Source organism: Protopterus annectens, chromosome 9.part0, assembly GCF_019279795.1.
Source record: "Protopterus annectens isolate FY-2018-M chromosome 9.part0, PAN1.0, whole genome shotgun sequence".
Lineage (NCBI taxonomy): Eukaryota > Metazoa > Chordata > Ceratodontiformes > Protopteridae > Protopterus > Protopterus annectens.
The window spans coordinates 861,454,997-861,482,976 of NC_056743.1; the positions used below are offsets into that span (position 1 = coordinate 861,454,997).

The window sequence follows — 27,980 nt, forward strand, 5'->3', positions numbered from 1 at the left end:
CTCAGGGACAGACCAGTTACTACCAATTCAGGGTGCGGCCCTTTGGCCTCACCACAGCACCCAAGGTGTTCATCAAGTGCATGGCAGTAGTAGCAGCTCACTTGAGACTGCAAGGATTCTGGGTGATTCCATATTTGGTTGACTGGCTTGTCACCGTTGTGACCAGGCATAGACTGTTAGAGGCAAGGGAAAAGGTTCTCCAAACATCTCTTACCTGGGCATAACCATAAATTACGAAAACCTCCCCTTGAGCCAACACAAACACTCCATTTCATAGGGGCTTCTTTAAACACAGAGACCACAATAGCCTCTGTTCCCCCACAAAGACTGGAGACCGTCCGATTTCAAGTCATGAAAATAAACCACAAGAACAATGTACCAGCAGTGTATAACGCTAGTCTCCTTGGCCATATTTCACATGACAGTTTTACAGTGGCTGCTTGCAACACAATGGTCCATGCTTTAACAACCAGTGTCAATGCCAATTGCGGTCACCAGTCTATGCAAAAGAGAGCTGACGTGGTGGGTTCAGTCAAATCAAATTATATAGGGCCATCCATTCATTCCCCCTCAGCCCAAGGCTACAGTGACCATGGACGCTTCCCAGATAGAGTGGGGGGAATTGCCTGGGGAGGAAGGTCCAAGGCAGTTGGTCCCCAGTAGAGACCATTTTGAGCATCACTGTCCTAGACATGAGAGCAGAGCTTTTAGCATTGCAGGCCTTGCAGGATGCTTTCCCCTTGAGAACAATTGCAGTTCAAATGGACAACTTGTCAGTAGTTTGGTACATCAACAAACAAGGAGGAACCAGGTAATACCCATTGTGTTGAAAGCTGTGTGTGTGGCAGTGGGCAATCTCATCCAACCATTTTCTCATAGAAGCTCACATTCTGGGCAAGTCCAGTGTGATAGCAGACAAATTGAGCAGGTGCATACTTTTATCTCATGAGTGGTCCCTCAGTCAGAAAATGTCTGAAAGGATATTCCGAAGATGGGGTCAGCCATGCTGTAACCTGTTTGCCTTTCCCCTAAACAGCAAGTGCAGCAAATATTTTGCCCTGATCCCCCCACAGGGGGAGTTAACGAGGGATTCTGTTCTTCACAGTTGTCCCCACAGTTCCTGCAGAAAGCAATTGGATTGAAGAGCACAGTTATCCTCATTGCACCTTATTGGCCTTGACAGATTAGGTCAAAGGAAGAAGAACCAAATCTAATCTGACAGCATTGGAGTCTGGATCCAAGTCTAGATCTCCTGTCCCACCTAACAGTCAGGGTTCATCCAGACATTCCAAATCTCAAGCCGTTAGCTTGTTTGCTCCAATTCCATTAATAGCCAGAGAACATATGCTCTCTTCCCCTGTCTGACCCATACTGCTATCTTCTCATAAACTCTACACAAAAACATTACTCCAGTAAATGGAAAAGATTTGCACATTAGGTGCTCCAGATTCATGATATTCTTCCGTTTTTTACTTTGCTTTTCAATGAAGGGGCTTCAGCTTCAACGATAAGAGTCCAGTTAATAGCTATATCCAACTTTCACATTGACTTTCAAGGTTCCTCTGCTTCTCACAAGCTTTTTAAAACATTTTTGAGGGTACTATTCTCTTAAAGCCATCTTAAAAGTGCCTACTCCTACTTGGGACATGAATTTGTTGTTGCAAACAATCACTCAGTCTCCCTTTGAACCATCTAATGATTGCAATATTAAGTTCCTGTCGTGGAAAACTATTTTCTTAGTGGCAGTAACTTCTGCTAGAAAGATTTCAGAGTTTCAAGCCACGTCTTCTAAACCACCATACTTAATTTTTCACAAAGGTAAAGTCTCACTCAGAACCAGCCCCTCTTTTCTACCTAAGGTGGTTTCAGAGACCAATATCAACCAATGTATTGTGTTCTCCAACTTCTCTAACAAAGATGAATATTGCTTATATTTGCTAGATGTTCACAGACTGTTAAGACTGTAAGTTTACGGAAAAAAAGATTTCAGGAAGTCGGACCAATTATTTGTTTCCTTCTCGCATAACAGACTTGGAAATCCTGTGAACATGATTGTATCTCATTCATCTGTACCAAATTGGAAATTTTCTTGTTGAAACCCCTGAAAGCCCATTCAACCAGTGCCATAGCAACGTCAGCTGTATTTCAGTGTAGAGCTTTCATAGCTTTCTTGGATGCTTGTGCAGCAGCAACTTGGGCTACTCCCCATACCTTTATTACTCATTACAAATCAGATCTGGTCTCCAGGAGTAGACCATCGTTCAGCTCAGTGGTGCTTAGTAACAGCCTTCCTTAAGTCCACCCAGGGGGACTGTGTCCCAAAGGTTGGGGATAGAATGACAATTGTCAGCATCAGATAAAGAAGTTATGTACTCGCCACAATGTTCCATCTGTGTTGTCCATTTTCATTCTTCCTCAACTCCCCACCCTCCAACCCCCTACCCTCGATTTCTGGAAGAATGGGTGATAAATGGATTATTACCTTTTTTATATAATTTTGCAATTCCAGATATAGTCTTCATGCGACCCTTTGTCTATCAGCAAAGTAAATCTGAGGTAATTGGGATAAGTGCATTGTGGGTAAGGGGATGAGCTCAAGAGTTTTTGGTTCCCAAAAGCTATTGTAGAGGCCGGGTCTGTTCCGAGGATCAGAACCCACCAGACGCTGAGGAAGAATGAAAATGGACAACATATATGGAAAGTTATGGTGAATACATAACTTCTTTTTAGCTAGCTGTTTGGGGGGGGGCCATCTTTTTCTTTTTTTTTTTTTTTTTTTTTATTTTACAAACATTTTTATTGAATTATCACCTGTGACATAGGAAATTTACGTTCGTATAAAAGTAATCCCATTATAATTAACCTAAACATTTTACTTCACATATATTGTATATCATATAACCTAAGCATCATAACGTAAATTAGTTAATTCCTGGCTTTTCTTTTTTAAACAAACGTGTCTATTAACCATCACTTCCTTCATAGGCAGTCATACATTTGTACAAATGAAAACACACCACACCGACACAATCCTAGTTGCAAACATTTTACATCACAAACCATACTGACACACTCCCAGTTGCAAACATTATATATCACTTATAATCTACCCAATCTTTTCCAGTCAAATATTACATAGCTCATTTAAGTCCTGCTGCCTTTTAAACCTTATTCCTCCCTTGTATGTATGGTTTCCACCATTCCCATTTTTCCTGTGTAGTTTGTTCTTGCCCTTTTCTAAAGATCTCAATTCCAGTTGTTTTATCTGTGTTACTATATTCACTACAGATGTTGGGGGTCCTATTGGAAACAGTAGTTTTTTTGTGAGAGAAAATTAGTTTCTGCCATTTTATAAGTGAATGAGCAATATTGGCTCTTCTAGAATAATTTGTTCTCACTGTAAATAGCAGGTTTGAAGTCATCCCCTCTGTTGCTGTCGTTTTTGTTTGTCGTTTTTGTTTGGCTGTTCTGGAGTTGCTCTTTACACTGGATTGTGATATTTTCCCACCCAAATGATAATTTACTAAAGTCTCTCTACACAAGGGAGGTAAAATACTTATTGTATTTGCATTGGTTTTATTTTTACCATTTTTTTTGTTGCAGAACTATTTTAAGAACACTTAAATACAAATAGCATTGCCCTTAAACTAAAACAGCTTGTTTTTAGGTTCATAGCTTAATGTTAGGCTATTTTAACATCTGTTTTTAATTATTTGTTGAGTTGTGCAAACATGTAGTTATATAAAAGAAAAACTATTTCTAGTTACAAACATTAAACATCATGTATGTTTTTGTATAACTATCCAACATTACATAAATTGCTCAATTCCTGCCTTCCTTTAAGTCTCACTCCTCCTCCTGCATGTATTGTTCCCAAAATGTTCATTTTTTGCTGTGTAATTTGCTCCTACTCTTTTCTAAAGGTCCCACTTCCGTCTCTGTTGCATCTGTTACAGTATTCAGGACTTCAGATACAGTTTGTTTAGGCTTTGATTTCCATTTTCTAGTCATTGCTATTTTGGCAGCCACCAGAATTTAACTTAGCAAGGCCTTATGTCTAGACTGTTCAGGTCCTGCATCCCAGCTCAAAAGTAAAAATAATTTCCTGAGTTCCACTCACTTGTTCACCCAATATTTCTTCCGTAGGAAAATTCTATCAATTCATTACACTCCCAAAGCATATGTTCCAGTTGCCTCTTTCTTCCCATCTCACCTCCATTTATGATTTACCCTAGGGAAAAAAAAACTTTGGAATCTGCTTGAGGTATAGAGACCTCTGCAAACACTTCCAATCAAAAATCCTTAATCTGCTACACTTTGTTGCATGCTTGGGTACCATACATATATCCTCCTATTGTTTCCTTATGAATTGCTTAACCAGTCTCTCTTCCTAATATTTTGCAACCTCTTTTGATTGATTCCTATAGTTATTGGGCAGTATGTTGCATGCCCTAATAATTATCCTTTTTTAACAGCAATTTCTGTTCTAGATTCAACTGAAAACTCTACCAGAGCAAGTCTTTCACTTAGGATTTCCTTATCCCTTTCTCTTTGCCTGTATTCTGATGTCAGTCCCTGATAGGCAATGCAGTCTCTAGCCTGCAGTCTGAATGTCTTCTTGGCCTCATCCCACTGTTACCTTTCCCTCTGTAGTTATTTGCTCTCAGTACTTTGGTTCTTTGCTAGTTTTCTCCAGCAAATTCCAGTCTGGTCTTGCCTATTTGTACCCCTAATTGTAGTCATCCCTATTGGCAAAATCTCCTTCCTCCATTCTCATGTTATTTCTTAGAATTTTTTGTGCTGCTTCATAATATTCTGTATGGCTGGTATTCTTAAGGATGTGCATCCAGAATCCCACTCTCTCCATATTTGTTCATCGTGCATACAGCTGCAGTCATAACAGATGGGTTCTCCTGCCGTCAGGTGGGTCCACGATCGGCCGAATTCCAAAGTCTAGGTCTGGCGTCGGTTGTCGTCGCTTCTTCCCTGACGTCAGTGCGACAGGGGTATAAAGGAACCAGCCGACGCCATTTTCTTCAGTCTTTCTTGCTGCGCGGTGCCCAAAGCAGAAGCAGTTCGCAAGTGCTGGTCGGCCAGCTCCTGAAATTACGAAATTTGGAAACCGAAGTCTACTTAAAAGCTAAGTACCCCGTTGGGGAAACTTTTCTTGCCTCAGACCGATGTCAGACAAAGTTAATAATTGTATTTCTTGTGGGAAGCAAATACCGCATAAGGATTTCCATTCCCTCTGTATACCTTGTTTAGGCCCAGACCACGACGTCTCGGTCTGTCGCTTTTGTGCTACATTCAACAAACGCGCTATTAAGCGTCGGGCGGAGTTTGCCCAGCATTATTTTGGGAAAGCATTTAACTATACTATGTCATCGGATACTCCGACTCCGGTTTTGTCTAAAAAAACGCAAAGACAAGGACCGACACACGAGGTCCGCGGCTTCTACCGACACCACGCCAAAGCCTGCTACACGTGGTCTGGTTCTCAGTGAGGCGCCTACGCAGCCCCTGATTACCGACGACACTTCTTTGACAGTGTCTCCTGTGCCCAAGGTCGCAGGCTTCTCGGCCCACACACTGACTACAGATACTGAAGCCACTCTCTTGGCGTTGAAACTCAGAATGTGGACAGGTCTACCTTCACTCAAGGTGTCTTCAGACCTTCCTCCTCTTTCTCCATCAAGGCTTTCACAAAGTCTAAAGCAACCATGCACCCTAAGAGACCAGCTACACAGGGCCCATCTCCAGGCCCCATGCCTAAGAAACAGATGCTTAAAATGGCTGAGGATTTAATTACTCTAATCAGAGGCTCTCAGCCCCCACCGGACAAAAGGCCCAGAGTGGAGGAAGATTCCCCCTCCTCTGATCAGGGCTCCATTATTTCAGAGCACTCTGATGATGAGGAACATTCTTACTCCCCTTTTGAAGACTCTGATGTGGAGGAGTCCATCCCTTCTGTATCCCCCCCTGAGGATTACTCATTTGGGGAAACTTTGCATACCTTAAGGGAACACTTCCACTGGTAAGGCCAGGATTATTCAGATTCCAAGAAAAGGCTCAGGGAATTTCTCTTGTTACCTCAGCATAGGCCTCTGGCTATACCTCCTGTCTTGGACATCCTAGATGATGTTTACTCGGAGGCCTGCCTTAACCCGGACTCTCTACCTCCAGCTCCAGTTAAGCCTGACAGGTACTACAGGGTTCCTGACTCACACCAATTTCTTTACAAAAGCCATGCTGCTGACCCAGAAACCATCTCACAGGGCCCCAAGGGAGTTAAGGCCTCCATTGCCAAAAATCCATTGCCTTCCGAGAGAGATTCCAGATCCTTAGAAAGGTGGGGAAAAAAGGTATATACCTCGGCTACCTTATCCATGAGGGCCTTAAACTGTCAGTTTCATATGCTAAAGTACCAACAGTTTTTGTTATCACAATTGAAGAGTAAAATGTTGCAACCTGAACAACCAGATTTGAAGGAGTTGCAGGATTTGATGCATAGTGCAGAACAAGTGGGTAAGCATACCTTACAATGTGGTTTTGATGCTCTAGAGGCCTCATGCAGAGCTGCTGTTACAGGATCAGTCATACGTAGGCATGCCTGGCTCAAGGAACAAGCCTTGCCTGATCATGTCAAAGCTAAATTACTAGACGCCCCTCTTCAAAAGGATCTACTATTTGGTGCTGATGCTGAGGAGGTATTAAGGAAAATGGAGGAAAAGGCTAAATCAATGCAAACTGTGAAAGAATTTCTACAGGTTCAACCCCCACGTTTTAGTAGAAATTGGCCTTCCAAAAACTGGTCCTTTCCTGCCACAGACAGACCCCAAAGAGGCAGATACAGGCGCCCGAGGGGCAGAGGACAATCCCAAGGCTCGTACAGAGGCAGACAAATGGCAAGCTCCTACACAAAGAGGTGGTGAGGACAACTCGCAATCTTTCAGAAAGCAAACCCAATGACTTTCCCTTTTGCATGCCAACCAGGTTTCAAATGGCAGCCCCCTTAGGAGGAAAGCTGGCATTATTTTCAAAAAATTGGCATGTTGTCACAAAGGACAAATGGATCCTGGACATTATAAACAGAGGCTACAAATTCCATTTTCACACCCTTCCAAAAATGAGAGGCATGCCAAACCTGCCACACAATCAAAGGGCAGAGGCACAAAAGCAAATTACAGATCTTATAAACATGAAAGCTATTCAAGAGGTACCTACGCACGAACAAGGTCAAGGTTTTTATTCCAGGCTATTTCTGGTGCCAAGGAAGGGAAAAGATTGGAGACCTCTTTTGGATCTCTCCATCCTAAACACATTTCTACTCGTACCAAAATTCAAGATGCTCACTCTACAGCAACTTCTTCCCATGCTGGGCAAGGAGTCTTGGCTGGTAACATTGGACCTCAAGGAGGCATACCTGCATGTCCCAATCAGACAAAATTGCAGAAGGTACCTAAGATTTCTTGCAGGTTCAACCCATTATCAATTCTCTGCATTGCCCTTTAGCTTATCTACTGCGCCCAGAGTATTCACGAAATGCCTGGCATCAGTAATTGCCTACTGCAGACTTCAAGGGATACAAATATATCCCTATTTGGACGACTGCCTGATCCAAGCGGACAGCAAGCACATTCTTCAGAAACATCTGGCTTATGTAATAATGTTATTGAAATCTCTGGGATACACAGTCAACAAAAAGAAATCAAGGCTAATACCCTCTCGGAAGATAATTTTCCTGGGTGCCAATTTGGACACAAACACCCAGATGGCCTACCTCACGCCAGAGAAGCAGGGGCAACTAATACAATACTTCAGAACACTAGCAAACTGCACCAGGCTGACTGCAAGGAAAATCCTGCAGGCTCTGGGATTCATGGCATCTTGCATCTTACTAATCCCATGTGCAAAGCTGCATATGAGGAAACTACAATGGTACCTAAAAAACATACGGTCTCAACACAGCCACAGCTTGGAAACAATAATACCACTAATTCCACGTCTGCAAAAGGAATTTCTGTGGTGGGCTCAAGCATGTCAAACAAACACAGGTCTTCCATTCAGCAAGCCTCAAGCAAATCAAGTCATCACAACAGATGCCTCTGACTACGCCTGGGGGGGCGCACATGACAGATTGGTGCATTCGGGGCAAATGGTCCCAGAAAGAAAAGCACCTTCACATCAGTCAAAAAGAAATGCTAGCAGTAATAAATGCTATGAAAGCTTTCAAGGACCTTCTACAACCAGGTCAATTATTGATAAGAACGGACAACACCACAGTCATGTGGTACATAAACAGGGAGGAACACATTCTTACCCCCTATGCAGACTGGCCATGTCACTTTGGAACATGGCCATGGACTTACAAATGGAACTACAAGCACAGTACTTGCCAGGCAAGGAAAACACGCTAGCAGACAACCTAAGCAGGAATATGACAGATCCACACGAATGGAAATTGCATCCAAAAGTTTTTACAGAAATAATCCAAGAATGGGGAAGGCCAGACATAGATCTCTTTGCCTCCCACAAGAATCATCAATTGACAAAATTCTTCTCAAGGATCTTCCATCCAAAGGCCTGGAGAGTGGACGCTCTTTCTTTCAGTTGGACATCAATGACAGTTTATGCCTTCCCTCCTCTTCCTCTGCTGCCCAAAGTTCTATTAAAGACCAAAGCAAACAGACCAAAGATGATTCTCATTGCTCCGGACTGGCCAAGGCAACACTGGTTCCCACTCCTGAGGAGCCTGACTCATTCCCCACCATGGACCCTGCCTCTAACGCCTCTTCTTCTGACTCAGCACAGTTTCAAAACTCTTCACAGCCAGCTAAAAACACTCAATCTAGCCGCATGGAAGATTCCTTAGCATCTCAACAGGCCCTACTCTCCAAGGAGGTGCAGGATGTCATTTTGGAGGCCAGAAGGCCATCAACTAGAAAAGCTTACTCCGTAAAATGGAAACGTTTTTGTGTCTGGAATGAGAAAAAGGGCCAGGATCCTGAAAAACTGAATTTACCTCAAATACTACAATATTTGGCTGAACTGCTAAGCAGTGGTCTTTCTTTCTCCTCCATCAAAATACATGCCTCAGCCATTTCTGCAGAATACAACACTGATCCACCTTTATTCTCTCACCCTCTCTTAAGACAGTTCCTCAGAGGGGCTAAGAATTTAAGGCCTCCAAGGAAACAACCAATACCTGCTTGGGATCTTAATTTCATTCTGGAAAAATTGACCTTGCCTCCCTTTGAGCCAGCCGCCTCATCAGATTTGCAATATTTGTCCTGGAAAACAGCTTTCCTTCTGGCTATCACCTCAGCTCGTAGAGTTTCAGAACTACAGGCTCTCATGGCTGTCCAGCCTTTTATCATCTTCCATCAGGACAGAGTTTCCTTACGAACCAACCCGTCCTTTATGCCTAAAGTGCTATCCAGGGTAGCTTTAAATCAGGCCATACATTTACCTACCTTTTATCCTAATCCTCAAAACAAAGGGGAGAGATTACTACCTTCCTTGGACATCCACAGACAGCTGCGTTATTATTTGGGCAGAACAAAGCCTTTCAGAAAATCAGAACAGCTCTTGGTGGCCTATGCGGTAGGAGCTCAAGGGAAGCCAATTTCCAAACAGACAATCTCAAAATGGATAGCCCACTGCATACGCTTTTGCTATTCCTTTCATGGCAAAACTGTTCCTACAGGCATTAGAACTCATTCCACCAGGGCCACAGCCACCTCTGCAGCCTTCCTCAGAGGAGTTCCTACCAAGGATATTTTGGAAGCAGCCACTTGGAGTTCTGTGCATACCTTCTCCAAGCACTACAACCTACCATTATACTCCAAATCTAGAGCAGGCTTTGCCACTGCAGTCTTGCAGGGCATTTTGGCTCCTAGTTCCAACTAGTGCCTACCACCCCTTTCTTAGCTTTGGGATTCTACCCATCTGTTATGACTGCAGCTGTATGCACGATGAACATAGTACAGTTTTGTACCTACCATAAATGTAGATGTTAGAGTGCTAATACAGCTGCAGTCCAGGTTTCCCTCCCTCCTTCCCCTCTTGGGACAGGCATATAGACTAACACATCCTCATACAACCTGATTGGGGTTTTCATTTATGATGTATTTGCTTGCAACTACTGTATTTTGATTATATAGCACTGCATTATCACACATTTTTATTATTGCCTTCCTTCTGGGGGCACCTGACATCTGGGGCAAGAAAAACTGAAGAAAATGGCGTCGGCTGGTTCCTTTATACCCCTGTCGCACTGACGTCCGGGAAGAAGCGACGACAACCGACGCCGGACCTAGACTTTGGAATTCGGCCGACCGAGGACCCGCCTGACGGCAGGAGAACCCATCTGTTATGACTGCAGCTGTATTAGCACTCGAACATCTACATTTATGGTAGGTACAAAACTGTACTTTTCATATTCATCCCATTGTACTATGAATTATAGCTTTCTGCTTGTGTTGTGTGTACGAACCTTAACTGCGTAACTCTAAAGTATCCCATCAAATCAGGTAATCCTAAACCACCTTGTTCTGTTGGAAGGGCTAGTTTATCCCATTTAACCCTTTCCCTCTTACCATCCCGGATAAATTCCTTCAATTCATTTATTAGTTGTCCACAACTGCTTCTCTGGTTGATAAAAAAAATATGTCTGACCTGTATGTGAAACTAAAGGGGCTGAAAACATTGTTATTGCTTGTATCTTGCTATTCGTATCGATAAACAAGAGCTTCCAGTTACTCAGTTTTTATATTTTAGTCTCTCCCATGTATTCCTGTTAGCTGCCAAAACAATCCTTTTTAATCCATACTCTTAAATACTTTATTTTATCATGCCCCTATAAATATGGGTATTACTAGAACAATTTATGTGTGGGCACATAGTTTACAGCTGTTGTTTTTATTTTCATTAATTTTATGTCCCAAAAAACTTGATATAACTACTTAATAATCATGGTTTAAAATTGAAATGGGTCATTATGAAGCCTGATATAAAGGATCTTTATACATTTTAGCTAATACAGCCACTACAGCTTTCTTCCTACCAACTAGGAAAATTGAGCATTGTGCCTGCAGCTTGAGGTGTATAAAATCAGATTCAAAAGGTAAGGTTGGTCATTCACTAGCAGAACCGTAGCTGGCTTATCTAGCGTCTGGTGCCAGTCTCCATTCTGCCACTGTGCCCCTCATCTCTTTAGATGAACAAAAAACAAAAACAAGCTCTGCTCCTTCAGCTTTATGTTTTTAGGCCAATCCCCATCCACTCAGCTCTTCAAGTGAAGAAAAACAAAAGACTTCTACTTTTTTAAACTGTAGCAAACCATGTGTGCTGTATTTGTACCACAGTTTGCTACAACCTAATAGACACAAAATGCTGAAGTGCCTTGTTGTAGTGGAATTCAGAAATGCCATTACAGAAAAACAAGTGCAGGAAGTTCACTTCCTGATTGCACATCCTAACACCTTGCCCCCTTTGCCCAAAGCTTGTAACACGTGTGCTCACCATGTTGCTGTATCTCTGGGTAGAGCTCTGGCTGTAGGAAGCATTCTCCCCTTCTCTCTGCCTTCTGTCACCTCTTTTGTCTTTTACTTGGTCCAGAACTACATTGTTGAGGTGTGTGTGTGTGTGTGTGTGTGTGTGTGTGTGTGTGTGTGTGTGTGTGTGTGTGTGTGTGTGTGTGTGTGTGTGTGTGTTGAGGTGTGTGTGTGTGTGTGTGTGTTGAGGTGTGTGTGTGTGTGTGTGTTGAGGTGTGTGTGTGTGTGTGTTCATGCAAGTCCTTACTGTTTCAGCAAACTGAGCTGTGGTCACTAAATTACTGTCATATTAAGTACCAATATTTTTGTTTTTCTGGTGGGGAGATTGATGGAGGGGTGTTATGGACCAGCAAACACTAATTGGAGTCTAATTATAGGTTCATAGGTAGGTACTAAGCTATCGGCTCAAAGGCCTAAGTAAGCCTAGCCAACAATGTTCCCTGGCTTACGCCACCCAAGAAAGTTATTTTCCTGTGCCCCTGTCGAGCAGAGCCACCAGAGTGATCCCCGGGGTGTATTTCCTATTTTCCATCCACTTATCAAGATTTTTCTTGAAGAGTGCTAATAATGAGCTTTGCTTGACATAGATGGGTAGCTTGTTTCAGAGTATGGGAAGTCTCTGGGACAGGAATCTATCCTTCCAGCATGTCTTGTTTATTGTGGTGACAAGGTTTAGGTCCCTAGAGAGTGTAGCTCGGAGGGATTGGGATTTCTTTGGGTGTAACATGTCCAGCAGCTCTGGGTTTGACATAGCTTTATATGTTAGGCAGAGATCACCTTGGAGAAGGCAATATGCTATGGAGTAAAGCTGGAGCTTTTTGAGATGGTCAGTGTAGGGCATTTGTTTGAGGCCAGTAATCCTCTTTGTGAGGTACTTCTGTGGCTTTCCAGCTGCTGCAGATGTCTTGTGACGTACATTCCAAAAGGGGCGTTGTACTCTGTCTAATGGGTCTAATGAATGTCGAGTAGAGGGGGAACAATGACCTATTTTTACCTATATGAGAATCCTTTTGTGATGAGGTGTGCCACATAGAAGGATTTCCTGACTACTGTGGCGATGTGATAAAGGTGAGACTACTGTCCACCTGGGTCCCCAGGTCTCTTATCACACATTCGGCGTTAAGTAGTCTGCCACCTATGTGGTAGTTCATGGGTACAGAGTTTTTACCAAAGGGGGATGACCATGCACTTTTTGGCATTGAGCTTGAGGCCATGGCTCTGACACCGTTAGCCAAAGGCTTTCAGTATTAGCCTGTACTTCAGAGAAGTTGATACCAAACAGGAGAGGTCCTAGGACTGAACCATGTGATGCTCCACTTGTCACTGGTCTGAAGTCAGATTTGGAGTCTTCAACTTTTGCAATGTGGGTTCTGTCAGTGAGCCAATTGGCAACCCATCTTGTGACGTAGGGATTTATACCTAGTTTAGTGAGTTTAGCTATAATTCCAAAATGGGGGATGGTGTCAAAAGCCTTGGCAAGGTCAAGATAGGCTGTGTGAACCACCTTACCCTAGTCTACAGCTTTAGTGACTGCCTCAAAGAAGTCGATCAGGTTCAGGAGGCATGATCTGCCTTTCACAAACCCGAACTGGGTAGGGTCCAGAGTTTGGAGGTTACCAATGTCTTTGTTTAAGAAGATAATGTGATTGCTTAATATGATTTTAATGTAGGTGCTTATGACTGTATTTACTAGCAATCTTGTTTATTAATATAGAAGATTATGGTTGGATCTCTGATGTTAATTAGGTTGCTGCATATTCGAGACCTGGATGTCAAAAAATTTATCAGAAGAGCAAATCTCAAGAGAGGAATCTTAACATCCATGTCAAGAATATACAAGTACCCGGGATTGTAATGGGACATACTCAACCATAATTTCTTTGTAGTGAAAGGAAGTTTACTTGCTCCCAATGTATTACAAAAGCTGGACAAAAAAAAAATAATGGTAATTAAGAGTTTAACAGCTTTGAAAACTGTCACATGCTTATACACTGTGGAGAGTGGCCATACCAGAAGAATGTCAGGAAGTTATTAAACCCTTTGTTTGGACTTCATTTTTTCTTTAACTTTCTTTAATCATTGTGATTATCATTGTCAAGCCAGCATTAATCCAGAAAATGCCTACAGAAAAGAAATAATGAAATCCCACAAAGGGGTCCTCCTTCATAGCACTGCTATGACACTCCTTGGGTGACCCGAATACCCAACTTGCTCTTCCTAGAATAGGACTTGTAGTGTCAGGATGTTCTCATGCATGAAAGAAAGGAGGATGGACAGCTTTGATTCTCTTGCTCCTCCCAGCCGAAGCTTTGGATAGTATGTAGCACTTCTTACCAGTCATCCTGGATGGTCAGTCTCCTGATGGATACATTTCAGGATATAGTTAACTGTAATCTAACTAGTGTTTGTGCAAGTCTGTGAATGTAATGGTTAACATTTCAAGCAAAAAAGAACTGTAGGAGCAGTTGAAGTGGTGCAAAACCTAGGATTAAACAGTGTTGGTATTTTGATCTGATTTGCAAGGTAATTTACTGTTTAAAGGGAATAAAGCTTGCTAGATTTTCTTCTGTTATGTTCATGGATATCAAAACTTTGCCTGAAGTTGCAGTAGCCGTTGGCTATTTTTTGTTCTAAAGCTAGGCAGATGAAACAAATTAACCCTAAATGTTTTTCCTGCTTTGGCATGCAGTCCCTGGAAGTTTTTTTTCTGTTTTTCTTTTGCTAGCATTAGATGAGCTGCTAAGGGTGAAAATCCTACCTTGGTCTAACCTTACTGTTTTTTCTCTTTTTCAGGACCTGCAAACAGTGTCTGACAGGTATGTATTCCCTCCAACTTTTATCCTGAGTTGCCCTTTTTTCTAGTGTCTCTGTGTGCAAGACTTGTTTAATCAACAAGGCACATAATCTCATGGTAACTGTTCACTGGATTTTGATGCCTGCTGACTTCCTGAGATGTAATGCTTACCCAATGGCTTTGCACTAGTCTGCAGCATTGGATTTGATATGATCAAAAACAAAAAACAGTAGCATAAATCAGTTCTTCAGGAGATAATAGGTGTGTAGTATTACTGAGGGTTGTTAGTGGTGGGTAATGTAGCTTGTTTTCATACAGAAAGTGCTGTGTGTATGTGTTGATTCATTTGTGACTGTTATTAGCTAGTCACTATAATGATATGGAGGCAGACAGTATTGTCAAAGTTCATACATATAACATTATTATGTAGTTCTGCAGATTTTGTTAAAATAGGTATGTACCTTAAGCAAAATCCTAAGGGGAGGCAAATTAACATAAAGCACAGGCACTATTAAATGAAAATGTGTATTAAAATACTTATTGTAAATTGTAAAAAGTAAAAAAGGCAAATAGCTTTCATGCAAATATTACAAAATGTCCTTCTTCAGGCTTAATTTTGAATTACAAATCCCCAGCTTATAAATAATAGAATACTTTAATTGGTTAAGTTAGTAAGACATCTGCTAACCAGTCACAGAAATCATAGACTGATTTGATTAAAATGGCAAGGTGTTTTATTAAAATAAATCCCCCCGCAGGTCATTTTGCCTCCATGCCTGCTAATTATCAAGCTATCCACAATTAGATTTAGACCATTTATCTTTCAGTATGAGAGATGTACCCAAGTACCACCTTGGTTTGCCATCATACAGGCAACCATGATGTTTTGTGCCATTGCTAGCATCCTGGTAACTGACAGCAATTCTTTAGCCTCTAACCCAAACACTTGCTGGTGATGTGAGCACCTGCTTCACTGCGGGGACTATGCAGTGAAGCAGTTGCACTGTGGGGACTATGCAGTGAAGCAGGTGCACTACGGGGACTATGCAGTGAAGCAGGTGCACTACGGGGACTATGCAGTGAAGCAGGTGCACTGCGGGGGACTGTGCAGTGAAGTGCACTGCAGGGGGCTATGCAGTGAAGCAGGTGCACTGCGGGGGGCTATGCCTAATGGTAGCATGCATGCTCCTTTCATGCAGTGACAAGGACTACTATCAGCAGTTTGGCTGGACACATCAGTGTTCTTGCATTGGCTCCCTTCTTTGTGCAAAATAACTGCTTTTTTTTTTTTTTACCTGAAGCCACAGCTGAACCTGCTGGGACTATCCCCCCCTACTCTCTTAGGTGGGCACACCCAACTTCCCTTTTTGCTCTTGGCCATTGCCAGGGCTTTATCCCTCAGTACCATCAAAAGAGGCTTTAAGTATTAGCATTTTTACAGCTATTTAGTTTAAACAGATGGTGTCATTTTAATACAAAACATTTTGCTTAATTTTCTCCACCAGTAGTCTTTTTTTTTGTGTGCACTGTCCTATAATGTTCATTTGTGAGATGTATTAGCCATATGTAATTCTGGGTCTATAGCATGTTTTTATTGATGTTGGCAATTTCATGTGTGTATATTGTGCAATCACCATGCATAGTGCATTTATTATTAAGGCATTGAATGCTGATAACCATTTTATAGTTAAATGTTTATACAGTACCAACAAACTAGCCCAACATTAGACAATCAGTGCTTATATTTAACTTTCAATAATTTGCCATTTTTAATTATGGGATTCCATATGTCACTAACAACTATTCTAGCTGATCTTTTTTTTAAACACACCTTTATTGAATTCACTTGTGACATAGGCAAATTTACATTTATATAAAAGTAGTCAAACTGTATTAATATGTTTACAAGCATTATGCTTCACATATATTGCTGTATATCATATAACCTAAGTAACATTACATACATTATTCAATTCCTTTCCCCCTTTTTTTAAACAAGAAGCATATTTACTAAACCCCCACTAAAGAAATAAGCAGTCATACATTTAATAAATGAAAATAAACCATACCGACACAATCCTAGTTGCAAGCTTTTTACATCACAAGCCATACACACTCCCAGTTCCAAATGTTATACATCACTTATAATCTACCCAATTATTTTCAGTCAAGCATTACATAGCGTATTTAAGTTCTGCATTCTTTTAAATCTCATTCCTTCCCTGTATGTATTGTTACCACAATTCCCATTTTTTCATATGTAATTTGCTCTTACCCTTTCTAAAGATCTCAATTCCAGTTGTTTTATTTCTGTTACTATATTTACTACTTCTAATATAGTTGGTTTAGATTTTGATTTCCATTTTCTAGTAATTGCTTTTTTGGCAGCCACCATAATTAGACACAGCAAGGTCTTACCATGTCTAGTCAATTCTGATTCTGTATCATAGCTCATAAAAATCATCTCCCTCTTCACACCAATCTGCCCACCCAGCATCTCTGACAATGCATCCTGCAGGGAATCCTTAAAGTCTGCCAACTCACCGTATACTCAGAAAATATGTTCTCAAGCACCTCCTTCCTCCCCGTCTCACTTCCAACATTTGCTGTCTACCTGAGGAAAAATTCTCTGGAGTCTACTTAGGGTATAAAAATATCTATGTAAACATTTCCAAGCAAAAATCCTAAATCTTCTAGATTTTTGTGCACATTTGGGAGACATACATTTGTCCTTCCACTGTTCTTTGTGAATTACTTATCCAGTCTTTCTTCCCAATCCTTTCTAACCTCTTCCGACTGATTCTTATAATTACCATGCAATATTTCATATGCTTTACTAATTATTCCTTTTTTAATGGCAACTTATGTTCTAGATTTAACTAAAAATTTGACCAGTGTTGGTCTTTCATTTAGGACCCCCTCTTTCTTTCTCTTTGCTTATGCTCTGATATCAGTCCTTGATAGGGAAGGCAATCTCTCACCTGTAGTCCAAATAGATTCTTGGTCTCTTCCCATTCTATTACTATTCCCTCTTTAGTTATTTGCTTCCAATATCTTGGTTGCTTTGCCAGTTTTCTCCAATAAATTCCAGCCCCCACTTGCCTATTGTCTATATATCCTTAATTGCAGTCATCCCTATCAGTAGAATCTCCTTTCTCCATGCGTGTGTTGGCTTAGTTCTTAGAATACTTTCTACTTTATGGATATAATATTCTGTATGACTATTGTTCTCCTTAAAGGCCTACATCCAAAATCCCAGTCTCTGCTTGTTTCTTGAGCATCCCCCCTGTTTCAACATCATCCCTTTCCACTTTGAATTATAGTTTTCTGCTTGTGCTGTGTATAGGAGCCTTAACTTTGCAGCTGTGAAATACCCCTTCAAATTGGGTAATCCCAATAAACTGTATCCCAGTTGACTCTTGCTGTCTTCCCCTTCCAGATAAAATCCTTCAGCTCTTTATTAATTGCTATCCACAACTTCTCCTCTGGCTGATAAAAATATGTCTGACCTGTGTATAAGACTAAAGGGACTAAAACATTTTGACTGCTTGTATCATACTATCCATATCCATATAACAAAGCTTCCATTTTCTCAGTTTTTGTATTATCTTTTGTTTAATCTCTTCCCACATATCCTTAGCTGCCATTCCAGAATCATTTTTAATCTGTACTCCTAAATACTATTTTATTGTGTCCCCATTCCTGTGTGGGTACATAATTTACCACTGTTGCTTTTGTTTTAGTTTCATTAATTTTGTGTCCCGAAAAGATTTGAAACTGTCTCAATGTTTTATGACACCATAATGTCTCTTTCTGGTTTTGTCAGGTATAAAATAATATCATCTGCAAATAGAGCCAGCTTTTCTTGACTACCATACCAATTATATCTTTGAATTTCTGAGTCCCTTATTTTCTTTGCCAGTGGTTCTAAATATAATGCAACCAACAAAAGGGGAAAGAGGACAGCCCTGCCTGGTTCCTTTGCTCAAGCAGAAATTATCAGAGAGGACCCCACCCACTTTAATTTTCACCTTCAATCCCTCATATATCCTTCTAATCAACTTTATGATTTTTTTCAGGAAATGCAAATGCTTATAAAGTCCCAGCTTACTGTGTGAAATGCTTTCTGTGCATCAAGACCCACCAACAGCAATGGTATCTTCTTACATTCTGCTTCCCTCTTGATCATCAGTGTTCTTTTACTGTTGTCAAATGTTTGCCTCCACTCCAAAAAAACACATGGAGCCATATCTATCAATTATGGAATACTTTGGTCATTCTTTTAGCCATTATCGACACAAACACTTTATAATCACGGTTTAGTATTGAACAGGGCCTGTATGAAACTGGGTCTGATGGATCATTACCCTCTCTAGGTATTACAGCTACCACTGCTTTCTTGCAGGATGTTGGTACTTCTCCTCTTAAAATACAGTTACAAAACCTTCTAGATCTTTATCATTTTTTCCCTCCTAACTTCCAAACTTCCACAGGAATGCCATCTTGTCCTGTGGACTTTCCTGTGAATTGGTTATACATCACAATTTTTATCTCATCTTCTCCTATCCTAACCATTAGTAATTGAGCCTCATCTACCTCTAGCTTTGGCATATTTAATTCTTCCATGAACATTTCTATTTGTATTTCTTCTTGATTTTCATATTTCTCTGCTTTATACAGACTTTCATAGAATTTCCATAATATTTCTAATACTTCTGTACAGGATCCCTTGTTATCTTCCTTGTTTTAGGCTCCCTAAGTTTGGCAACAGCCCTTTCTACTTTCTCTTGCCTGAGTCATTGTGCTAAAAGTTTTTGTGCTCTACTGTTATAATAATTGCCTTTCTGCTTTTCCTGGTTAGGGGTTGCCACAGCGGAACTCCGGTCCGCTAATGATTGGCAGTGGATTTTTACGGTGCCGAGTTGCCAGCCCGACGCCCAACCTTCAAGGAAGGCACATGCATTCACGCACGCACCTACCTGCATGTCTTTATACATCACTTGACCATGGGGAGGACATACAGACTCCACACAGAAGGCGCTTCAGCCGAGAATCGAACGGGAGAACCTCTTGCTGTGAGGCGACCACGCTAACCGCTGCACCACCATGGCTATTGTGCTCTACTGTTACTGTAAAAAAAACAGTTCCTTAACAGCAGTCGTTAAACTCGTGCATATTATTGAGGTAATCTCTTATTTTCTGCTTAGCATTTTGCAGTCGATCCTCCTCTTCTTTGTGAGATTCCCCATCTTCTGCAATACTTTAACATTTGTCAGTCAATCTAAATAATTCTTGATGCTTCTTAACTGTAGCTCCCTTTCGTTTATTTCTACCCTATTAATAAACTCCACCTTAATCTTCTCCCACTCCGTAGCTGTATTTTCAGAAGAAATTTCTGTTTTCTCTAATAGCTCCTGAGTAATCTCCACTACCCATTTAAATTCCTCTCTTTTCAAGAGATAGGTGTGAAAGCGCTAGTGAGTGTCTCATTTTTATTTTCGTTATTATTGGTGCATGATCTAAAATAGTTAGTGTGCCTATCAAGATATTCAATTAAATACACATGTTCCTGTGAAATGTAAATTCTGTTTAGCCTAGCCCAATTTTTATATCTTGGGGAATAATATGTAAATTCACTCTGAACTCATTACTGAATTCACATCTTCCATGCCAAGTTTTTTAATAAATGTCTTCAAAAATCTACCCCTCTCTATTATACTTTCCCTTCTGGGCCCCCATACACATCTTCACTGTTGCAAATTACATTCCAGTCCCCACCTATAAGTAATATTCCTTGCTGAAAGCTGATCATTTCTCCCAGAATTTTCTTAAACTCCATTATAGCAGTATTCTGTTTAATCTTAATCTCAAATTTGATTTCACATTACTCCTGCAACAGAAACAGTTAAAATGAAAAGTTAACTATTTCAAATGTAATTTGAGATCAGTAATCAGTGATATTTTCTCTATTATAAATTTTACCAGTGACTTCACACCTCATATTGCAGTGTACTTTAATAAGTAGTTACACAAATTAGATGCTTTTTATGTGCCACTGTCCACTTCAAATATGGTTTTCATTACAGAATTTCATGCAGCCTATTTTTCACTCTGGAATTCTGTTTCTGATCTCTAACAGTTCAGTTCCATATTTTTAATCTCTAATAATATTTTGCATGGCTGTTATTGATGGTTTGTCGTTGTTCCATTTTGTAGTTCTAACTTTCTAGCCACTGTCAACACTAAAGAGAGCAGCACTTTCACCTCTTTAATGCATGTTAATTTTACACCAACTCAACAAGGGCATCTCTGTACTGACTTTAAATTATCTAGGAAGTACAAGACTTAAATTATTAGCATATTATTCAATTCATTTTGTACTGAAGTAAAGCTGTACATTCCCAGGCTTTATGCCCATAAGAACCTCTTTCTGAACTGTCACATCTCTATCAACATGTGTCTTGTCTGTGGGAACATTTTTTTTTCAAGTCTAGTGGAGCTACAGAAATATTTGTGCAAACATTTGCATACAAAAATCTGATATTTGTTATTGTAGTTGCTTATCTTGGGTTAAAATGTATTTTCCTCCACTGATAAGCTGCAGTATCGTTATTTAATCATTCAATACATGATAGTTTTAACTCTATACTGTATTGTCTTCTCAAATGTAATAGTCAGTAGCCATATCTACGTTTTTACCTTTGTGTTTCTGTTAATACTTCTTTAGTGCCATTCATTTTAGCCTTGCATCGCATGTCATTTGGGAGACTATGTGTTTTACATGATTTACTTTAATATAGGTTAATTGATTACTACTAGGCTAACTGATGCTGTTGTGGGCCATTTTAAGTCTAGAGAATTACCCCATGTGAGAATCAAACCCTGCATCTTGTGTCTGTAAGTTAAACACCTCAACCATTATGCCAACCCCCCAGCCTTTGATTGAACTGCATTTGACTAAAGTCACATGGTTGAAACCATTTGTCTGAAAAGCACTTAACAGAAAACTCACATGACCGAAAGCCCATTTGGCTGGCACTTATTCGCTGAATCCGAAATGACAAATTATGTAGTAGTGTATATACAGTATGTGATGGTGTTGTTTATAAGGATATGATTTACTAGGAAGTGAACCTGGATGATTGTGTGGATTGGTAGTGCCCTCATCATGCCCCCCCCCCCAATATATAGATTTTGTGGGCTAGCACTGTTCACTGTGCATGGTGTTTCTTTTCTTTGTTGTGCTTTTGTCATAGAGTTAGTAAATTTAATTAAGGGGTGGGGCAAAGCCCCACTGCAAAAATGTTTTTATGGTATATTTTATTAGGTTGAATCACAAATCAGACAAAAAAATATTCAGTCAAATGAGTTTCCCAAATGAGATTTTGGTCATTTTGTTTTTTTCACTCCAGTACTTTTCAGGCATATTTATGCAGTATTGTGACTTTAAGTGAAATGCTGTTCAACCATTTTATAGTAAACCATTTTGCATATAAATCTGCTATTTTCAGAACTTGTCCAAAGTACACTTTTTGTTTCCTTAAATCTGATCTTGTAGACCTCCAACTCTAAAAACAGACTTGACAGTGTTGGTACTGAAGTTGCAGCCACTCAGAACATCCATTTCTCACACTGAAAATCCCACCCATCTCTCCCATAATGTACTGTTGTACCCTGATACTCCAGTTCTATCCCACCATGAAAGAATTTTGTCACACAGTAGATTGCCCCAGGTTATTTCAAAGTAAACATAATTTAGTAAGGTAAATGTTTTACTTTTATAATTTTTTTTCAGCAGTCACTTGGTTGACTACTCTTTTTGTTACTTTAATTTCTCTTTTCTATCATGAATTTGGTCAGTATCTTGTGTGGACATTCCCTGTTTAACAGTTGGAGCTTCTCAGAGTAAGGACTCCTGTTGCAAATAAATTTCTCCTTCAGACACCGTGTTGCATTTTTGGTGCTTCTCCCTTAGCACTTTGGTCCCCTACCGTCACACCCACACAAGTTCTCTGCAGAGTTTTTGACATGACTAGAAGGCATTGAGAAAAGGCCCTACAAAATGTCACAGAAGTTTCAGAGTTCAGAGCAGGAACATCTCTTCCTGATCTTTGTCCAGGTCTCTCATAAACTAGAAGTGACATGGAGAATGGTCATAGGCCAACATTATACTCCTCTGAAAAAAATGAGAAATGGCAAATGAAAGATATTTAACAGTGATAAGTATACTGTTATTCCTATTGAGCCTGCGGCCCAGGTTCTCAATAATGTTAGAAGAACAGAATCCATTGTCTGTCCAAGATGCATGCCTTCTCCCAGCAGCTCAGCATTTTGTCTTACCCTGTCCACTAGTTTAGCAGACCCTTCTACCACAGGAAATTGGTTACAATAAGATGGCAGCAACTACTGTTTAAAATTAATGGTTCATTCATTTGACTGAACATCATGGTTGGTGCAAGTCCTGTTTGATGTGTTCTCAGTCAGTAGTGCGTTGACCAGTCTAATCCACAGACTACATAGTTATTAATTGACCACTCTACTAGACAAACTTCTCATCCATTAAGAAGCCCCGGATAGCCCAGTCTAACTGAAGCTTTTACAGCAGGTGCCATTTCCATCTGTGATGGTTCCCCCAACTACAGCTTACCTTATCCTGGATTATCTGTTCCTGGTCCATCCTCCATCAGTTGGACAGGTATCAGTCTGGCATGTTGCCATGATATTTCAATAACTGCACATTAAATTGAAGGGTGTAGCCCCCCCCATGAGTTTTTCAGGGAGGCACAGTTTGTCCACTGTTTATTTTTCCCTCTAATCGTGCCTTCCTGTGAGTCGGTTCTTCCATTCCCTTTGGGGTTCTCACTACCCCTGAGCAAGTGTTCACTCTGCCCTTCACATAGACATATTAACCAACCAATCTGCCCAGCTTCAGATGAAAAAATAATCTGTTTTTTTGGACTTCTCATCCAGTAAAAGGTTAACCAGTCTAATCCACAGACTACTAATTATTAATGGTCGACCACTCTACCCCACAGACTTCTCATTAAGCCCAGGATATGCATGCAAAATAAATAAACAAACTGACATACATATATATACTCTGCAAAACAATAAACACATTTTGAGGATATAGGTAAAGAAGACTTCAGCATTTGACAACTCTAAATTTGAGTAAGTTTAAAGCTATTGCCACTAGGGGTCTAGTCCACTGATTGTCTCCTCTCCCCAAAGGAGGCTTCAAAAGGCTTATACGAGAGCATAGCAGTCCTTTTTGGTGCTCTCGCCCTCAGAGGACACCTTCCTAGCTATTTTTAGTTATAAATAGAATGAAACTGATTTGGATACTTTATTCACAGGGAGATTCAGCATTGTTTCCTTAAGAAGTGCTTGGTTTGGGCAGACTTACCAAGCAAGCAATCATACCTAACAAGGTGAGCTTTGCCAGGGGAAATAACAAATCACCTAGGGGTGTTGTGAGGCTCAGTACCTCAAGTGGAAGGCTTCCACACCCCGGTTATATCAATTTTTTCTTGATAATACCTCTTCTAGGACATTTTTGAAGTTGTGAAATGGACTGTTAAATTATCTTGCATTTGTTTAATTAGTTTATTTTTTATATTTTTGTGATGCAAAATAGTTCATCCACATAATGTTTCATAGTCACTGTAGGATATGTAATTGTTAGAGAACATATTTTCCATCAAAAATTGCTACACACACACACACACACACACACACACACACACACACAGAGATGGAGAGACTTTCTCACACAGACATACAAAAGTGCAGATGCTGCACATGCACGTACACATAAATAGATGTGCCCAGTCAACAATTACTGCCATTTTCTTGACTGTCTACACCTCTGGTGTCTTATTGTTATCAAACGAAAGTGTACAGTACAAAGCACTGCAGTTCCCCCTCCCCCCACCCCCACATGCATACTTTTAAAATGCCTTTGATTTTGCAGTGTGTTCCTGATCTTGGATCTGTGCCTTAGAAATATTTATTTTTTTGTGGTACACCTCCAAGGACTACAGTCAGTCAATAAATTCTGCCATTATCGTTTCATAATATATTTTTTTTTTAATAAAAAAACACATTGATGCATAACCTCTTTTATTAATCTTTTATGTGAATTAGGGTAATATTTAAAAATTGTCCTTTATTTTGGGTGTTTGTCCTCCATTATTGTTGGGTATGTCTAGGATTATTGAGCAAAAAAATTAAAAAAGTGCATACATACTCCTCTTGCATTCACTTACTGGCTGGCTCACTCGCCTACACACGGTTTTCTTCTCTGTCAGAATTGCGTAAATGAAAATCTTTCTCTTATTCACTCCAGCACAGTTTCTCTCTCTCTCTCTCTCTCGATCTCTATCTCTCTCTCTCGATCTCTCTCTCTCTCGACGTGTGCACATACTGTTACCACGGTACTCCTCCTACACTCACTAAATACGATTATTTTTGTCTGCATTTAGCAATGGGAAAGTAAAATGACAAGTACCTGTAACTTTTGTTACCTTTTCTTCTTGTTTACTTTTTCTGTGCTTAGTAAACTGCTGCATTTAGTGAGTGTAACAAAATGGTGACCGTTTGCTTTTTTTTTCTGTGCATGCTTAATGGCAGCTTAATATTCCTCCTCATACATTAATACTCGGTTGGAGAGCATCTGTTTTTAAATAGGGAATTGAAGTTCTGCACATTTTCTAAGATTAGATAATTCTGTTTTAGCAGTGGCTGTGAGAAGTAACCACAATTCACTCCTCACTCTCTTGCTATCCATTCCATAGTTCTGGGATTTTAGATAGACTGAGAAGGCATATATTTATATTTTTCATGGTCTCCAGGCCTGGATTTACATGGCTTTGACTGCTTTCACCCTTATGGTAAAGTGTCATATAAGGCAGGAGCCGGCAGAGGTGTACACCCTGACAGAAGCATCCTTTATAGGCTCACTCTTTAAGGTCCCCTTGCTGTTTGCACTAGAAATTGAGGTGTCACTGATGCTGTGAAATTTTACTTTCTGCACTACTTCTTCCTAAGGAAGTAGATGAACCAGCAGAGGCATTATTTTCTACCATCCCACAGTCATAACAGCAAGCCCATTTTGGGAGCAACATGTCGTTTTAGCTAGCTTACAGTAAGGGTGTAGGCTAAGAGTTTGAGGGCCTGTGCATTTTCAGGGAGACTACAAGCAGTCCCAGGGAAGCCAGCAGCAACCTGCACTGTCAACTGCTTGTGTTACAGGAGAAATATCTTTCCAGCCACCACCAGGTGGAAGTGATAGTGATGGTTGGGTAGGTACCCTCAAAGATGCACAATAATTCATGATATCTAACATTAATAAAGCTAACAGTTATTGGAAAAATAAAGTTTCCAGCAACACATACAGACCTAAACAACACTTTTTTTTTTTTTTTTTTTTTTTTTTTGCAGAGGACCCTCCACACACACATTCCCATACTGCTCTTCTACATATGCATACCCTTGAGGCAAGGTTTGTAGGTAATTACTAGGCATGCAGACCAGAAGATCATTGAGGAGACTAGCCCATTTTCCCAACTGCCACGAATGAATGACTTTTTAAGTGACTTGCTGAAGATCACACATTAGGCAGACAAAGGCTGAAGAAATCGAACCATGTACCACAGGAAAGCAGCCGATTTAATAGCGTATAGCTTTAATCCTCTAACTCATGCTATGCACATAAATATATGTTTGACTGAACATGATTACTGAACCCAGTTGGGACTAAAGTTTGTCTGAAATCCACGTATTCCATGCCATCCATATGCTGGTCTTTCTCAAGATGACAACTGATGTGCAAGTTAGGTAGTGATAGCCCAAGTATATCATTTAATGTTTCCTTGTACATCTCTACCATGTCCCCTTTTCTTGCTAAATGTTTTACCCCAAAAGAAAGCAGTAGCTAGGAAGGAGGTGTAAATATTTTTCAGTAATGAGAGCCATGCTGTAGGTCCCACAAAACCGGCAAGGATTGTATTGTTCTTTATCACCATTAGTTGCAAAGAAATGAGGCTTAAGGTACTAGACTTGAGGACCCTGAAAGGACATCCCAAAAGACATTTCACATGGTTTTTCTACAGTTTCTTTTTTGTCTAGTGTACTCAGGAGAATAAATGCCCTGCTTGAATCTAAATGATGTGCATCTCCACGTTAAGATAAGGAAGTAGTCAAAAAGATTCCATTGCTTTTGCATTGGAGTCAATCATTACTAGTTCAGTACTCTGCCCTTTGGCCTCTCAGGTACTTCAAAAGTATTCACAAACTGCATGTCAGTATTGTCTGGATGATTCTCTCTTACTGGTTAGTAGTTATAATACAGGAAGTCTCTGGTCCAAATCTGTTTCTCTGTGGGATCACTGTGAACTTTGCAAAGTGTCATTCTACTCTGTCTAACCCTTAATATTCATGGGCTGTTCTGCAAATACTAAGACAATCGAGACATACTTCCATTAGGAGACAATGTCCAGCATCTTTTTTATAGTCCTTCTCCTGCTGAATGGCAGTTTATGCTCCCCCGCTCTTAGACTGAAAGCAATCTTGATGCCACATGTTAGATATCTTGTATAGATACTGCAGTTGACCTTCAAGATCCAGTAGTCAGATCTGTGGAACACGCCAGTCCCACATCATGCATAGGAATTCTGTGTTGGTGAGTGATGATCCCAACTAGTCATGTAACCGGCAAAAGCCTTCATGGCAAAACTTCAGTCACTACAGATGCTTTCATGGCTGAAATGAGATGGGCTATATCAGGGCCACATGGCACGGGGACTTTGGTCAGCTTGGCGTTAGAACTTCATACCAAGGTCAGTTCCATGGTGCAGAGGAATAAAGCTCCAATTATGAAATAGACATTCCATGATCGATTGTTGGCCTAGGTGCTGGAGAAGTCGGTGAAGGGGGTAAGAGAGTTGTCAACACTGACTTGCCCATTCCAAAGAGAAGAAACTGGCCTGGCCAGCTCCAGTATTGTTACCTAATAAAAGGGCAGTGAGTTGTACAGCATGCACATATGGACTGGGCATATGTGTTTGGCTCTGTCAGGCTGCTTCAGAGTGGCAGCCTTTTGTGGAACATATCAGTAAATGTACACTCTTCTAGGGAAAGAGCATATCAGCAGTAGAGAAGAGGTTAAAAGAAAATACATCCAGGTTGTCTGTATGATGACTGCTCTTGCCCTGGTGATGTAGAATGAATGGAATTGGCCAAAGTGGAGAATAGTTGTTTGGCAGGTATAGTCAGCCTTAGGCGAAGGCCATCTATGTGGCTGCCTAGGGCACCACTCTAGCAGGGGCCTTTTTACAGTAATCTGGATAGTGTAGGTATGCCAGGATGGGAACAGCAATTGGTGTTGGGGGGCGCTGTGGAGACCTTTTGCCTAGGGCACCAGTTGACCAAAGGCCGGCCCTGGCCAAAGAGCAGGAAAACAACATCACATTGGTGCCCTGGATATTGTAAAAGTTAATATTCACAAATATAAAATAAGAAATGATATTTATCAATTATCTTATAGATTGTGCAGTATCGTAATGGAAACCAGACCATATGAGATGCATGCAAGCCACTGAATGATCATAAAAGCACACTGTCTTGAAAAT

General features: G+C 40.5%; 1 protein-coding gene across 1 annotated transcript in view; it reads left to right on the forward strand.

Moving 5' to 3' along the window:
• Positions 1–27,980, forward strand: part of LOC122811614 (nuclear factor 7, brain-like) — a 167,663-nt gene that overhangs the window by 53,709 nt on the left and 85,974 nt on the right. The window contains exon 4 of the mRNA XM_044083578.1: positions 14,349–14,371. Coding sequence (XP_043939513.1) covers positions 14,349–14,371 — 23 coding nt within the window. The remainder of the gene's footprint in view (positions 1–14,348; positions 14,372–27,980) is intronic.